This window comes from Crocuta crocuta, unplaced genomic scaffold (genome assembly GCF_008692635.1).
Source record: "Crocuta crocuta isolate KB4526 unplaced genomic scaffold, BGI_CrCroc_1.0 scaffold363, whole genome shotgun sequence".
Classification (NCBI taxonomy): Eukaryota; Metazoa; Chordata; class Mammalia; order Carnivora; family Hyaenidae; genus Crocuta; species Crocuta crocuta.
Window position 1 is genome coordinate 33,553 of NW_027531626.1, and position 17,733 is coordinate 51,285.

General features: G+C 38.3%; 1 protein-coding gene across 1 annotated transcript in view; it reads right to left on the reverse strand.

The window, feature by feature from the left end:
• SRD5A2 (steroid 5 alpha-reductase 2) overlaps positions 1–17,733 on the reverse strand; it is a gene marked incomplete at its 5' end in the record, with an annotated part of 37,865 nt that extends 20,132 nt beyond the window's left edge. Inside the window, 2 exons of the mRNA XM_077772790.1 lie at positions 11,185–11,201; positions 17,617–17,733. Coding sequence (XP_077628916.1) covers positions 11,185–11,201; positions 17,617–17,733 — 134 coding nt within the window. The remainder of the gene's footprint in view (positions 1–11,184; positions 11,202–17,616) is intronic.

Below are 17,733 nucleotides of genomic sequence, written 5' to 3' on the forward strand. Positions count from 1 at the left end.
AATAATAATAATAAAAAAATAAAAATAAAATAAAGGCAGGAGAAGACTGAAATAAATAAATAAATAAATAAATAAATAAATAAATAAATAAATAAATATTGGAGTGCTCCAGAGTTCAGGATACTTTTCCTTGTTTATGTACACTATAGATGAGACCATGTCTCATATCTTTAAATATCGTAAGAAATGATACACAGAATGTATCATTTCATCATATGTCTCATATCTTTAAATATTGTACACAGAATGACACCTCCCAAATTAATGTCTCCAGACAGGATGTCTGCAGTCCTTGAACTCAGATTCATGCAGCCAATGTGCCACTAGACTTCCAGTTTAAAGGATATCTCAAACTTAATACATCCAAACTCAAACCCCTGATTCCCCACACTCCCCAAAACGTGAAGTCTCCCTCATCTCAATAAATGGCAAGTTCATTCTTCCCAATTGCTCAAATTGTGGACCTTGAACCATTGTTGACTCTTTTTTTTTTCTCTCTCTCTCTCTGCCTCTCTCTCTCATATACCACATTAAGTCTATTATGAAATCATAGCAGCTCTACATTCAAAATATTTCCAGAAACTGACTGCCTCTCATCAATTCTATCAAATAGAAAAATAACAAAAAAATTTCCAAAACTTGGAAATTTAACAGAATACTTTCAAACAATTTATGGTTCAAAGAGAAAGCTTCAAAGGATACCAAAACTATATGGAACTCAGTGAAAATGAAAATTACAATATATCAAAATTTATGGGACACAGCTAAATCAGTGCTGAGAGGGAAATTTGTAGCACTAAATGCATACAATAGAAAATAGGAATGATTTCAAAGCTCCCACATTAAGAATCTAGAAAAAAAGATCATAATAAATTCAAAAGGGGCAGAAGAAAGGCAATAATAAAGATAAAAGTAGAAATCAATGAAATTCAGAACATTAAAGCAATAACTAAAGTGAATAAGACAAAGAGCTATTCTTTAAAAAGAGCAATGGAATTTACACAACTCTAAAAAAGACTAATAAAGAGAAAGAGAGAAGACACAATCAGGAATGAAACAAGGGCTATCATCACAGAACCTGCAAGCATAAAAAGGATAATAAGGAAATACTATGAGCAACTCTGCATACATAAATTTGACAATTTAGATGAAATGAACCAAATCCTTGAAAAACACAGCAATCAAAACTCACCTTAATGAAACAGATCATTTGAATAACTCTGTAACTATTAAGAAAACTTAATTCATCATTTTAAAACTTCCCCCTCAAAAAAATGTCTAGGCCCAGATGGTTTCACTAGAGAATTCTGTAAACATTTAAAAAATTAACACCAATTAACACCACAATGACCTTTGCAACTTAACTTCTCTGAACCTCATTGATAAAAGGAGGATTTCCCATTGATAAAAGGATTTCCCATTGACAAACGGAAGATAATAATGATGCCAATCTCAAAAGGTTGTTGAAAGAATTAAATGGTATAGTTGAATATAACTGGTACACATTAGAACCCAATTACTCTTTCTTTCCCCAACCAAGGGAATATATAAGTTTCTCTCTGTAAAGCCTAGGGCCAGCACAAGACCAACAGCGAAGCTGGTCTTTTGTGCTCTAGGTCTTGTGTCTGTTCACATCATAACTTCTGTGGACCCCTTCCCTCCTGATTCTCTCAGGTTCTCTGGATCCTAAGCATGCATGATATAGACACACTTGGTCACACCCCAGAAGTTTATTTTTCCTGGAAATTTCCCAGTCTTAAAACTTTTCCATTTCTCTTAATGAAACTTACCATTCTTTTGTCCCAATCCCTCAAGATGCTCTACTTTCTTTATCTTCTGAGTGATGGCTGAAATGTATGGCCAACAATCTTTCAGAAGTGGAGTTAGCACCTACTGTGATTACATTTGCCGCTGATCTTAAGGGACTAGGGAAGTGACACAAGTATCCTCAAAAAAACTCTTCCACCAGAACAGAAGACTGAAGATTAAACACTATCCCCCTGAAAGAAAGTTGAACCTGTCACTCATTCCTGCTTCACATGAATGCTTTGATCAAATAGTAATCAGGTGGCACTCACTCTATCTAATATCAACTTTACTGTGAAAAATGAAAAGAGTGACTATGAGGGAGAGATATCATTTTGCAACTGGACATACTTGGGGAAAGGAGAACCCTAGACTGAGTTTTTCAATGTGGAGATCCCCTGTGCTGGGTATCTCCAGGGAACCTGCAGGCCCTGCCTGAGAGACAGAAGAAGTAGTGAGAAAAGGATGCTAAAATGAATGTGGATGGACAGAAAGATTATTGTGCCCAAGGTCTTGCTGGTTGCCTTGCATGTGACAATGAAAAACACCTTACAAGGTGACTTTGTCTGGCTCATCCCCTCCAAGATGGCAGATAAGGAGTAGTCAGTGATGCAGAATTTCATGGCTCTCCTTTGGATCCATTTGTATTTTTTTACCTGACTCTCTGTAAACATGTTGCTTTAAACCAAGCAAAAACAGTTGAATGGTAGGATTTTCAGACGTGTTTTAGGGTCGACAGAAAAGAGTTGAGGGTCAGATGATTCTTTGCTACCAATCAGATTGTGCTCAAGTAGGCCTATTCTGTTTATGCAACCAGGTGATGGATGGTCCTGATGAGTAGGCATCTGTCCTTATATTCTGAGAGAGAGAGAGGGAAAGAGAGAGGGTTGGGGGGGAATGTTACTGCTGAGCCAGGGAAGAATCTGAAGCTCACAGATGTGGTAATTTTCCTAGGACCACATGAGATGGGATTCAAATAACGGTCCTTTGCTTCAAAATAACTCACTCATTTCCAGTTGGAAGAGAAATTGTGATCAACCTATATAATTGGAAAAAAAATCCCACATGCCCTTCAAAAGAAACCAGGTTTGGTTTTCAGACATTTTAGCCCAAAGATCTATCGCATCTATTGGAGTCATCTGCTGTATTTGCCACACAACATTCATTCTTCCTTCTTTGAGTAACTGCCCACGAACTGTGAGATCATGACCTGAACCAAAGTCCGAAGTTCAACAACTCCATCCACCCAGGTGCCCCTAAATTTTCTCTTTAGGCTGACTGATTTGAGGTGGCTTTTGGCATTGTGTAGGCATACCTACTCAGCCTTCAAGAACCAACTGCTCTTGACCAAATAAATCAATTGTAAATAGTGGCATGGGGTGGTTTTTAGCTTGAAGCACAAAGTTCAGTGCTTACTATTGTAGGCTCAGGGCAAGGCATGTAGACTGTTGGACACAAATACATCATCTCTCTAAGCTACAACATTGTCTCCTTTATTTCTCATTGTCTGCAAAAAGAAATTTTTGGTTTTCTAATTCCAGCTGTTAGGCTTCATACTGCAGCCCAGCTTTATTTTTTTGTTTTTGTTTTTGTTTGTCTTGTTCATTTTTAAATATAATTTATTGTCAAGTTAGCTAACATACAGTGTATACAGTGTGTTTTTGGCTTCAGGAGTAGATTTCCATGATTCATCGCTTCCATACAACACCCAGTACTCATCCCAACAAGTACCCTCCTCCATGCCCATCACCCATTTTTTCCTCTCCACCCCCCAACCAACCCTCAGTTTGCTCTCTGTATTTAAGAGTCTCTTATGGTTTTCTTCCCACCATTTGAAACTATTTTACCCCTTCCCTTCCCCCATGGTCTTCTATTAAGTTTCTCAAATTCCACATATGAGTGAAAACGTATGATATTTATCTTTCTCTAACTTATTTCACTTATGTAGCCCAGCTTTATAGGCCTTCTCATGTTGTTTGGAAACTGTTCTATATAGCCATGTAGCAATGAGGCCTGTACAGTGTTATCACACTGAGAACTTCTGAGAAGTTTCTACCTTTACTTAAATATTGTCCTGGGACTCAGTAGCCCTGATCAAAAGGTAACATTTTTAAAAATTTTTATTTAAATCCAAGTTAGTTAACATACAGTGTAATAATGATTTCAGGAGTAGAATTTAGAGATTCATCACTTACACATAATACCTAGTGCCTATCCCAATACCCATTTAGAAAGGATGCCACTTTCAAGGGGAAAATGAGTGATGGACACTGAGGAGGGTACTTGTTGAGATGAGCACTGGATGTTGTATGTAAGTGATGAATCAGGTAATCTACCCCCAAAACCAAGGGCACGCTATATATACTGTATTTTAGCCAACTTGACAATAAATTATATTAAAAAAAAAAAGAAAGGACGCCATCTTCAAATATGGATCTGCTTCCTACATCTCCATTCCATTGTTCATGCTGATGAAAAAAGGAAAAGGCTTTTCTGAGCTCTCTGTGGCAGAATCTACCATGTGAAAGATTCAGTCCTGTCATTCACAAGTATCTGCTGATATCTCCCACACTCTATCCCCCACCTTATAGTCTTAGGCCCACCTTGCCAGCAACAGCTACCTGGCGCCATGGGACTCATGAAAAGGAGCCCACCATCCTCCTATCATGCTTAGCTCTCCACGAGTTTAGAAACTTGTACCATGGGACCCAAGCCATTGCACATTAAACCTGAGAACAGAAAAAGTCATGAAGTTGAGCCTTTGTGAATGGGATTAGTGCCCTTATAAAAAGATGCAAGAGAGCTAACTCACCCTATTCCCACCATGTGAAGATACAACAGGAAGTCAGCCACCTGTAAACCAGAAAAGGACCATCAACCAAACTGGATCTTGCTAGCACCATGATCTTAGACTTCCAGCCCTCCAGAATTGTGAAAAATAAATTTCGGTTATTGATACTCTACTCAGCTTATGGTGTTATGTTATACAAACCTGAGCTAAGGTCAAAACACTCAGAACAAATTGGTGGAAAGTTTAGAAACACAATCCAATGAGCTTAGCATAATAAAACTGAGTACAAGCAAATGCTACTACAACCAATATGTGAACAAGTCCTGTAAATGATCAAATTAGCTAAGATAAATATGAAAACCCACTGGAGGACTTTAGCTTCCAGTCAACATATTGTAACAATTTCTAGATTTACCATCCTGGCTGAACAAAAATACAAAACAAACTTACAAAACAACAATTTATTAAACACTGAACATCAGGCAATGAAAGACAATGATCCCTGAGACACACACACACACACACACACACACACACACACACACACACACACACACACACAAATGATGTAAGCCTTATAACTGATCTAGGTTACATTCTTGAGAGAGTTATTCTTCCCAGGGAAGGGCATCTCAGATAGAAGTTTGAAGATTCGCTGCATTGAGGAAAGAGAACTGAGATTCCAGATCAAGATATTGAAGTCTCAGGAGACAAAGAGATCTGCCTCTCAATTATTCAGTGGAGTCTTAATTAATTAATACACTATGTAAGGAAAGGATCACTCAGAACGATTAAAGAGAATAGTGCCTAGTGCTTACACATGGCCAGGAATAGAGCCCCTTCCTACCAACTACACAGAGAAAGTCATAATATAAGGTACATTGGGTAGAGTATTCATAAAGTACTTACCTCAGAGGAGAGAATGAATTATCCCTGTCACCAGCACTATTCTAGAACCACTTTAAAAATCAGATCAAGACTTGAAAGGATCAAATTATTTCCAGGTAATTTAACTGCATCCCAGAACAAAGGTCAAGAATATTTATAGGAATAGAAACATTTAACATCCAAAAAGCTACATCTGACCATCCAACCAAAAGATTGCCAGACATGCAAAGACATGGGAAACATTCCCTATCATGAGAAGAAAAGTCCATCAAAACCGACACAGAAATGACAGAGATGTTAGAATCAGCAGACAATGACATTAAAACAGTTATTATAACTGTTTCAGTTATGGAATGAATAAGCCATAAGGATAAAAGATACATCATAAGGAATATAGTCAATGGTATTGTAAAAGCATTGTATGGTGACAGACAGTAGCTTCACTTTGGTAAGCATAGCGTAATGCACAAACTGCTCGAATTGTTGGTGTACACCTGAAACGAATATAACAGTGCATGTCAACTCTACCTCAATTTCAAAAAATCAGCTATTATAACTGCAATCCAAATATTTATAAAATTAAGTAGAGACATGGAAGAGAGCAAAAAGACCAAAATCACAATTATAGTGATTAAAACTATAATGTCTGAATTAACAATACCCCAAATGGAATTAAGAACATAAGACACTGCAGAAGACTATGAATTGAAGACATAGCAAGAGAAACTACTCAAAATGAAGTACACTGAAGAAAAGAATCTGAAAAGGAAGGAAGGAAGGAAGAAAGGAAGGAAGGAAGGAAAGAAAGAATGAACATAAGAAAGAAAGAAAGAAAGAAAGGAAGGAAGGAAGGAAGGAAGGAAGGAAGGAAAGAAGAAAGAAAGAAAGAAAGAAAGAAAGAAAGAAAGAAAGAAAGAAAGAAAGAAAGAAAGAAAGAAAGAAAAGAAAAAGAAAGAAGCCATCAGTGAGCATGGGATGGTGTTACACATGCATGGGCCTCCTAGATATGTAATTGCAGTTTCTGAACAAAAGGAGAAAGAAGCAGGGAGATGAAGAATAATGTATAAAAACTGACCAAATTTAATGAAAACCTTAAATCCACAGATCTAAGGACTTTTAAAAACCCCAGCATTAAAGTCATGAAGAAAACTACACCAAAGGATGTAATAAATTACTCAAAACCAGTGATAAGGAGAAAATATTAAAAGCAGTCAGAGGTTAAAAGATTCAAGTATAGAGGAACAAAGATATAAAGGGCAGCAGCCTTCTTTTTATAAACAATGCAAGCAAGATTACAATGGAGCAACATCTTTAAAATACTCAAAGAGAACAGCTGTCATTCTAGAAAGCTATATCCTGAAAATGTATATTTCCAAAAACAAAGGAGACACAAAGACATTTTCAGATACTCAAAATCTAAAAGAACTGTTCTAAGAGAAATAAAGTTCATCAGGCAAAATAAAAAATAATACCAGATATAAATACGGATCAATCTCCAAAAGTGAAGAACATGAGAAATGGCAACTGTATGGTAAATATATGTTTTTATGATTAAAATCTCTTTTAAAGATAATTGACTGTTTGAAAAGATAATAGCAATATGGTGGAGCTTTTTATAGCATGTATATAAGTAAGACAAATAATGACAATAGCATAAATTTTAAGAGACAACATGGAAGTATTTATTTCCTATTCTTATGCTATACATGAAGGCTATACTATTACTTGAAGGGAGGCTGTGATAAATTTAAGATTTAAAAAAGAGTTATAGCTAATAAGCCAAAAAAGGTACAAAATGAAAAAAGTAACAATCCAACAGATGGAAGATAAAGAGGAAATGGGAAAAAATAACAGAGGGACAAATAGAAACAAAGAGCAATATTCCATAAGGAATTAAATTATAAATTAGTAACAAAAAATATCTGGAAAATCCCTAAACATTTAGAAATTAAATAGTACCCTTCCGAACAACCCATGAATCAGAGAGGAATAAAAAATATAAGAGAGGGGAGCCTGGGTGGCTCAGTCAGTTGAGCATCTGACTTCGGCTCAGGTCATGATCTCACAGTTGACAAGTTTGAGCTCCGTGTTGGGCTCTGTGCTGACAGCTCAGAGACCAGAGCCTGCTTTGGATTCTGTGTCTCCTTCTCTCTCTGTCCCTCCCTGCTCATGTTCTGTCTCTGTCTATCTCAAAAATAAGTAAACATTAAAAATTATATATGTACATATATATAATGTCATATATATATGACATTTTGAAATAAATTAAACTGAAAACAACATATAAGAATTTGTGAGGTACCGTAACCAGTTTTTTGTGTGAAATTCATAGCTAATAGATGCCTGTATTACAAAAAGGAGAAGGTCTCAATCTACAACCTTAGCTTCTGCCTTAAGAAACTAGAAAAAGGAGAACAAATTAAGCCAAAGCAGAAGGAAGATAGATGTAAATACCAAAGCAGAAAACAAAAATAAATAGGAAACAGAAAAACCAATAGGGAAACTAAATAAACTTAAAATATGATTCCTTGAAAAGATTAATAAAATTGATAAAGTGCTAACGAGACAGAGTTGGGGCAGAGTGAGAAGACGTAAATTACCATTATTAAGAATGAGAGAGGTGATATTCCCACAGATTCTACAGATTTCAAAAGGATATTTGTGTTTTGACAATTTACCAAGTACCATGATTGCATTTTAAGGCATCTTCAACATCCTAACTCAAAGTATCCATACAGAAAGTGACAATTTTGGGAGTTAATGATGTTGTAGCAGCTTAGTAGAAGAAATCTTACACATGAATGGTGACTTTTCCTTCAAAGCAAATCCCTCAAAGCAGTGTCTACTTGTAGGAGTGTCCTGATCTCTGTGGCATTTAATCGCATGGTCAGTTTGCAAGGTCTTGTTAAAATCAGTGTTATTTCTTCTGTTAGGTTAAGAAATTAAACCTAATAGCATTTAGGTTTAAGAGTAGTAAGAGTTAAACCACTAAACACTAAAAATATATCACAAGAAAAAACACAAACCTAAACTATCAGCTATTTCTATCACTTTGTATTCCAACCCTTATCGATATCAATCCATACATGTTGATGTGGATTTTGCAGAGTATACTCTTTATGTGTAACTTTTTTTTTGCTAAATGACTTTATATGCTTATTTTCATCATATAATCCAAAAAACGAATATGTTTAAGTATACATGATAGACAGTTATATTGATCATAATCAGAACTCAATTATAGAGCATTTAATTAACTTCTAGTATTTCAATGTTGTGAATAATAACATTATAACTTTGTATAAACTGATTTATTTTAGATTATTTCCCTTGCATAGCTCCCCTAAATGAAATTCCTGAGCAAAAAAAAAAANAGAAATTTAGAACAGTTCTCAGTGACACAGGGCCACACATACATGTAATTTTCTCACTGGCTTACCTACAGCTTTTCCATCTTTACTGAGCTATAATTAAGAATCAAGGGCACATATTTAAAGTATGTAATTAAATATGTAATTTGATAAGTTACCATCATGATACCAAATAATGAACATATTCTTCGACATCAAAAGTTTGCTCATACCCTTCATAAACCCACCTTCTATCCTTCTTTTTCCCTAGGAAACCACTGATACTTTATTTATTTTAATGTTTATTTATTTTTGAGAGAGAGAGAGAGATGGAGCATGAGTGGGGGAGGAACAGAGAGAGAGGGAGACACAGAACCTGAAGCAGGCTTTGAACTGTCAGCACAGAACCTGACGTGAAGCTCAAACTCACAGACTGCAAGATCATGACCTGAGCTGAAGTTGGACACCCAATGGACTGAGTCATCCAGGTATCCCAAGAAACCACTGATACCTTTTTTTAAAAATTTTTAATGTTTTATTTATTTTTGAGAGAGAGATAGAGACAGCATGAGCAGGGGAGGGCCAGAGAGAGAGGGAGACACAGACTCCGAAGACAGGCCCCAGGCTCCGAGTTAGCTGTTAGCACAGAGCCCAATGTGGGGCTCAAACCCATGAACTGTGAGAATATGACCTGAGCTGAAGTCTGACGATTAAACAACTGAGCCACCCAGGTGCCCCACCAATGATGCTCTAAATACCATAGATTGGTTTCAATTTCATAGAATTTTATACAAATGGAATCATAATGCAGCCTTCTTTTTTGCCTGGTTTCTTCCAACCAGAATAATTATTTTTAGTTTCATCCCATGTTGTAGCCCATTATCAATAGTTAATTCATTTTTTTAAGTCTATTTATTTATTTTGATAGAGCACAAGCAGGGGAAAGGCAAAGAGAGAGTGGGTGAGAGAGAATCCTAAGCAGGCTCTAGGCTCAGCACAGAACCCAACATGGGGCTCAATCCCACAAACCATGAGATCATGACCTGAGGCGAAATCGAGAGTCAGATGCCCAACAGACTGAGCTCCGCAGCCACCCCAATGGTTAATTCATTTTTATTGATGTGTAGCATTCTATTATATGATTATACCACATATGATTACAAAGACTGCTTACTCATCTGTTGATGGACGTTTGGGTTGTTTCCAGATTTTGGCTATCACAACTAAAGCTGCTATGAGCATCTGCATACAAATCTATGAATGAGTATGTGCTTTTATTTTCATCAGGAAAATAGCTAGCAATGGAAGGGCTAGGTCATATGGTCTGTTTCTGTTTAGCTTTTTAAGAGACTGTCAAAACGTTACCCAAAGTCATTGTCATTTTACATTCTCATAAACAATGGCTACAAATTAGTATGGTCAGTCTTTTTAATTTTAGCCATTCTAGTGGATGCATAGTGGTATCCCATGGTGCTTTAATTTACATTTCCCTAATGCCTAATGGTGTTGATCATCTATTCATGTTTTTATTTGCCTTTATGTTTTCTTTAGCAAATTATCTTTTCATATCATGAGATGCAAGAGCAATTCATTAGAGAAAGAAAAGCATTTCCAAGAATGATACTAAAACAATTGGATATCCATGCCAAAAAAAAAAAAAAGAAGAAGAAGAAGAACTTTGATCCACACTTCTAAGCCTCTATAAAAATTAACTCAAGATGGATCATATGCATAAAGGTAACACCCTAAACTATAATTCTTTTATAAGGAAACATAACAGAAAACCCTTGTGACTGTAGCTTAGACAAAGATTTCTTACATATGACACCAAAAGCACAAAAACGAAGAGAAAATTGGTGGCATTAAAATTTTAAACTTCTACCATAGGGGAGGGGAAAAAATAGTTAAGGAGAAGGAGGGAGGCAAACCACAAGAGACTCTTAAATACTGAGGACAAACTGAGGATTGATAAGGGGAGGGGGAGAGGGGAAAATGGGTGATGTGCATGGAGGAGGGCACTTGTGGGGATGAGCACTGGGTGTTATATGGAAACCAATTTGACAATAAACTATTTGTAAAAAAAAAAAAAGAAAATGAAAAATACAAGCCACACAGACTGGGAGAAAATATTTGCAAAGCATATATCTGGGAAAGTATTTGTATCCAGAATATATAAAGAACTTTAAAAAACTCAATCATAAGAAAACAAAGGGCCCAATACTCTAATAATTAGATTTGTTTACCAGATATATAGTTTTGGGCAAGTCAATATCATTCATGGAGAGACTGAAGTGAGAACGTGTACTGCTGTTAAAAGAGAGCAGATAGAGGAGGGAGAGAGACAGACACTGCACACAGAAAAGGATCTTGGGATGTTTCATGGTCAGATGGGTCAAAAGTATATTGTCTATTTTCTTCACAGTAACTTCTAGGATCAGCCTTGACAACACAGCCCAAGTATAATAGAAGAATTCTGAAAAGAGCTTGGAGCCTGATTAAGGTTTGCGTAGTAGGATTGGATATTATGGTATACATTCAAAAGACATTTGGTCCTAAAAAGAGGAGAGACATTACAAGTCAGAGTATATGAAGCAGTGGGCAATTTTAAGTCATAAGACATTAGGCCCCTTTTCTTGACAGAACATCACATTCCCACCCACAAATCTGGGAATAGACCATCCTTTCAGGAGCAGATCAAGTGCCTGCCACTTACTCCCACTCACTCCCACCAATCACTGTGCTCATATGGAGCACTGTCATTTGTGAAATAGCATGAATAATAGCAATTGCCTCAAGGCAATGAGATAACCAAAGTAAGTCTAACATAACTCCTGGAACCCCCAGAGCTCAATAAATATTGGTTTCCTCTTTCCTTTGTCCCCTTCCCTGACCAAATAGAAGGCAAATTACACGTGGGCCCCACTTCAGAGGGGTTTTTAATTTAGAGCTCCTATGCTGGGCTCTTATTAAAGGATTTTGGGTTGAGCAGAGCGACTTTTGAAACAACTTGAGTCCAGATTTTGATGGCCCCTTTACCACATGTGGCAGGGAGTCAAAAAGCAGAATGGGAGGTGCTCCACACTCCAGAACCAAGTTGCCGGGCTTTGGCAAAAATCAATAGGTGGACAACTTTTCTATTCTATCTAGAAACAGAAAACACTTATGCTCCCCCTCCTGCTTGCTGAGGGTCCATCATGAGAGTATCCCTCTTGGCTCTTCTGCTGCCCCTCACTCATTCCTCCGCAGTGAAGGAGAAGTGAATTGCCTGACTGGTAAACTTAGAAGTATTTTTGAGGTGTAGTGTTAGGAGGCCCACATGATTTAAATGTAAGCCACATTCCCCCAAATCAGCTTTAATTAGCTCTACAAACAGTGGTGATGGCTGCTTAAATCTTAGGTTTAGCTCTCCGTTGGTTCTGAACCTGGGTAGCGGGGAAGAGGGCCCTCTATTCAATGCACACTCAAGCACAGACAAGACTAGAGACTTCAGCACATTCAGTGACATGACTATGGCCCCTCTTAGGTCTGTGTCTCCCTCAATTTGCTTTGTCCCACCTGCCCTAGGCCTCTCAGACTGACACTGCCACCACCCAACTTTCATACCAGAAAGAATGATAGACACATAGTGCTGATCCTTTCTTGCCTTCCTCCTGAAGGAAGTACTTGTACACCTCTGTGTCTCCTACAGACCTAGCATGGTTCTGAGTATGTGGAGCTCTGATAAAGAATGAGAAGACCAAGTTTAAGCCCCACTCTGCCCCTTCCCACTCTATGTGAAGTCATGCACATCACTTCACCAGTTTGGGTCAATGTTTCCTTATCTTATTTGTTCATTTTAAGTGACATTATATTAGATTTTAAATGAGCAAGAAGTTCATCCTTTCATCAATGTGGTAAAAATGAAATGGTCAAGATCTCTAAAGCTTGCTTACAGAGCTCTATATTTTTCAGATGTGCTTATGATGTCATCCCATCTAGATGTAAACTCCTATTTCCCACAAGTGTTCAGATAAAGGACTTGGAACCTAGGAGTTCACAGAAAATTATGTCACTGCCAAATTCCTGTTTAAATGTACCAGAAATTTTCTAGAATTTGCCCATTGCTTTGCTACAGGATTTAACAAAATTTTATTATAGTGTTACCTGAAATACAATCAATTTGCTGATTGTAAAGCAATGCCATTCATGGTTTTCTCAAGGAGAGACTGGCAAAAACTAAAGGCCCACAGGCCAAATACTGTCTACTGCCTATTTTTGTAAATGAAATTTAAGGAACACAATCACATTCACTTGTGCACATATTATCTGTGGCTGCTTTCACACTACAACTGCAGCATAGAGTAGTTGCAACAGACACTATGTGCCTACAGAGCCTAAAAGAGTTACTCTCTGGTGTTAAACCTCATTCGAAAGAATCTGTTAGTTACTCTTACTTGATCAAATTATGCTTCATGAATGTCTTTAACATATGATCAAGTGACAACAAAAATGTGGCTCGTCCTGCTTTTCTTCTCAACCTACAAGAGAAGAAATTTGTCTAGATGGTTTCCAACATAGGCATCAATCAATACTGATTCTCAGCCAATGAGTAGTTTCCTTCATGAGGATTTCAGAGGGATGTTTTTTGGTTTGTTTGTTTTTATTATTTTGTTTCATATTTAAAGACACATTTCTCTTTTTTTAATTGAAGTATAGTTGATACAAATGTTACATTAGTTTCAGGTGTACACCAGCAATTTGACAAATTTCTATATTATGCTATGTTCACCACAAAAATGGTCACCATCTGTCACCATACAATGTGATTATAATACCACTGACTATATTCTCTGTGGTGTACCTTTCATCCCAGTGACTTACTCATTCCATTATTAAAAGGTTCTATTTTCCACTCCCCTTCACCCGTTTTGCCCATTCTCCTCCTCCCCTCCCCTCTGGCAACCATCAATTTGTTTCCTTCATGAGGTTGGATTCCTCCTGAATATTTGAGACATCTGTACCTCTTATGAGATGGGAGCAGCATTGGCAAGGCATATCAGGAGATTCAAGTTCCTGCCCCCTCTTTGCCCCTAATTCTTGGTGCTTTCCTTCTGTAAAATGAGGAGGTTGGATGAAGTTTCCTTAGAGCAGATAATCATGATCCAGTATGTAAAGTGCCTCCTAGAAGGCCACAATGGCTCCTATGAAAGCCCAGGGAATGGTATCACCCCTGGATTTACAGAGGAGAGACTCCAAGAAAGCTTCTTGGAGGAAGTGATGCCTGATCTGAGTTTTGAAGAATAAGGGAGAATTCATGCTGCTGGAGAACGGACTGGCCCATTGAAGCAAAAATGCATCTTATGGAAGCCATCGTTTTATTTGGCTAATTGGGAAATGTCATCTGCTTCAACATCTAAACCCCAGGAAAGATCTAAACTCAAACAGACTCTACTGTGCACACTACACTGTGCTTCTGGATGGATACATGTCAGGAAAAGCCACACTGCAAGCAACCTTTCACAATATAGTCACGTGTGTGTGTGTGTGTGTGTGTGTGTGCACGTGTGTGTGTGAAAATAGCCTTCTTTTCCTTTTTCAGCTAAATACCAAAGTCACATCCAAGGCTTGAAACAGACATTAAATCCCACAGGCATAGGGATATGCCTCTGATTATGCACAGGAGACAAAGGCTTCTTGGAAACATGATGATTAAACAGAGAGTGTGAGCAAAGTCTGTAGGCAAGGTCAACAGAGATAACTCTGACTTCAAAACAACTTTGACAGTGGGATTAGGCAATGTGCTTACACAGCAATCATTTCATGTGTCTCGACCATCTAAACATTCACAACAATAGATTCCAAAGGGAGAAGTGTTATCTCAGTTGACTGAGCCATGCAATCTCAGCAGTGATTTCCAAGTAATCGCTGGCTCTCCTACAATCCTAACTGCCTGTACTAACGTCAGAGGTAGAATCCACTCACACATTCCACAAATTAAGTGAGTACCGACTATCTAACAGCACTTTTCTATACACTGGAGACACAGTCATGAATAAATAAGACAAAAATCCTTGCTGCTGAGGAACTTACATTCTAGTGTATCCCCTTTGTATGGAGAAAAATGCAAAGAGTTTTAACTTCTATTCAATAGAATATATTGCTGTTCTGAATACCCCTGAAAGGACAGTTTGCAAAAGAGTCAAAGCCACACCTGAGCCAGCCTCCCTCCTGAGCCCCGGTCCCTTCATCTTAGTTTCCATATCACAGCCATTAACAGAACTGAGTAGAGTCAAGGCAGCCTGATGCTTTCTCCTGAATGTACCTTCATTGTCAAGCCATGTGACTCCTAAACCCTCAACACAAAAATGTTCATAGGCTTTGAACCACCTCTGGGAATCTTGACTGACAAAACTCCTATGTTCTGAAAAGAATGTAGGTTGCAAAGATGTACATCATAGCTTTCACCTAGCTTCACCCTTGTTAAAAAAAAAAAAAATGGGGGGGCAAATTAAATGTCCAACAATAAATTAATGGATAGGTAAATTCTTGTTTTTACATGAGGTGAAATCACAAGCGGCCATGAAGATTGTATTTACAAACATTCTATGATAATGAGGGAAAAATCTTATTATAAAATGTTAGGTTATCAAGCAGCACAAAATCTATTTATATTCAATATAGCAAACCTGTGTCAAAATCTACTAAGAAAAATAAAAGCCTTGCTAGAAATGTTCTAAAACATTAACCACTGATGCAGTTAGGTATTGAAATTATGGGTGTTTTCCTATTTTTTCTATTTCCCATTTTTTTCTTTAGTGAACATTTATTATTTTCAGAATTTAAAAAATGATCATTTTAAGCTTAAAAGGGTCTTTAAAAGGTAAGGACAAGGCAGCAAGAAGGATAGAAGCATTTATGGTGGTAGTGAAGAGCCTGACAACTGAATTCAAACCCCCTGAGTCTGAACCATGACTCCCCAAATTAGTGTGTGACCTTGGGCAAATGACTTAGCCTTTTCTTCCCCCAGTTTCTCACTTGCAAAATGGGGGTGAAAATAGTGCCCATCTACATAGGTTGGATGAGGATTAGTAGATAATTCACAAAGAGTGTTCGGCAGAGTATAACACCTCATAAGCACTCAAAACTGACAGCAGATCCAGGACTCCAGCGGCCTCAAAGAAAGAGTTCACACAAGGGGAAGGTGGGCAAACATCACATCTTCACACCTCAAGGACCACTAACTCAGAGCTGTGTTTTCAGTGGGCAATTTTCCCTGAGTCAGAATCCATCCCCAAATCCTTTACTTATATTTTAAATCTTCCCCTGAGGAAAATGGACAGTATGTCGATGCTCATTTTATGGATAATTAATTCCTTGGTTTCTTTTCTTTTTTTTTTTTTAATGTACTGGTCATCATTTATTGTGCAAAGTGACTTTTAATTTTAAAAACAAGTCTAAAAATCACGTTAATAGGACTCTCAGAGAACACTAATCATTACCTTAAGATGAAATGACCTCAAAAAAATACTGTTTATGGTGCTAACAGACAGTTGTTAATTTGAAGATAAAAGCCATGATTCACGTTGTAGAATCCTATTTTTTGGTCAAATGTCAGTTCCAAAAACAGTGAAATGAAAAGACGGTCTCTCTCTCTTTTTTTTTCTGTACACATGAAACCATTTAAATTTGGGCAAAATGATGCGGTTGTTTATTAAGCCTGCACCTTGTCGACAACAGACTTGTAAATATTTGCCCAAGGGACACCCATTTCTGAAATTTTAGTTCTTAGTTCTTGTTGCTTGCCAATCCTCCTCTTTTTAAAAGAATGAGAATTGAGTTTCGATTGTATGAACATTAAATCTTGACCAATAATAAAAGATCCAGAGGATAAGATAGGTTAAACTTTGTCTCTCTACAGCTCCTGATCCAAAAACCGAGGCACCCTTATGGAAAAGAATTGTGCCTTCCAGCTTCCAGAGGCTTTTTTTACCCTAAATACTAAGGTAAATTTCCTTGAAAATAAGGCTGTGCTTGTGTTCAAGTTCTTGATTTGGTTTGGCAACTTTTCTCGGTCGCGGACTCTGCTTTCTTCTTGCATGGACTGTCTGCCTGCTTAACGTGCTGAAAACGTCTTGAACGGTGGAGCTTCACGGACTTCGCGTTTCATTGAAACGGTGGAGTTTCATGGACTTAGATTGGAATCTGGCCGGGCATTAGCTGCATCTTCTTTCTTGAGTCCCTTAACCTTACTCAGCACCGGCTTCTTTGTCTATAGAGGAGGCATAATTAATCACAGATCTCGCCAGGTTACAATGGGGACAGGAGAGACAACAGATGCTAAGGACGGGGCGCGACATCCAACTTACTCAGGTGCTCTTTCCCTCCGGAGGGAATCTGTTTTGAGTGTCTGCGGTCCGTGTCTGAATCCCGGAAGCCTCTGGTTTGTGTCCTGTCTTTCCTTAGACCAGAAGGCAAAGTTGCCCTGAATTTGGGATTCTTGATTTAGGAGAACATTTGAGCTCTAAATTCACTTAGACTCATTCACGCTTAAGTCCAGGGTAACTGGCCAGGTAGATAGAGGAGTCGGTGGCGAGCGCAGTCTCTTGGCGCTGAGAAGTGGGGTTCCCGCTCGGGCCAACGGGGTTCCCATCACATTCTCTCCCCCATCGTGGAAGCCCGGGTCAGGCTCTGCCCACCTCCCGCCTCAGACCCGCGAGGATGAAGTTATCGGCCCCTCTGAGCACGGCTTCCTCCAGGAGATGCCAGGACGCAGACTGGCTCACGACCCCAGGACCCGCNCACGGTGGCGGGCGGGCCGGGGAGAGCGCTTGGCTGCCCGGCCAGGATCCCTACCGGCACCGCGAAGGACGGCAGCTCCTGCAGAAACCAGGCTGCGCGGGCGGGCAGGTGGGGCCCGGC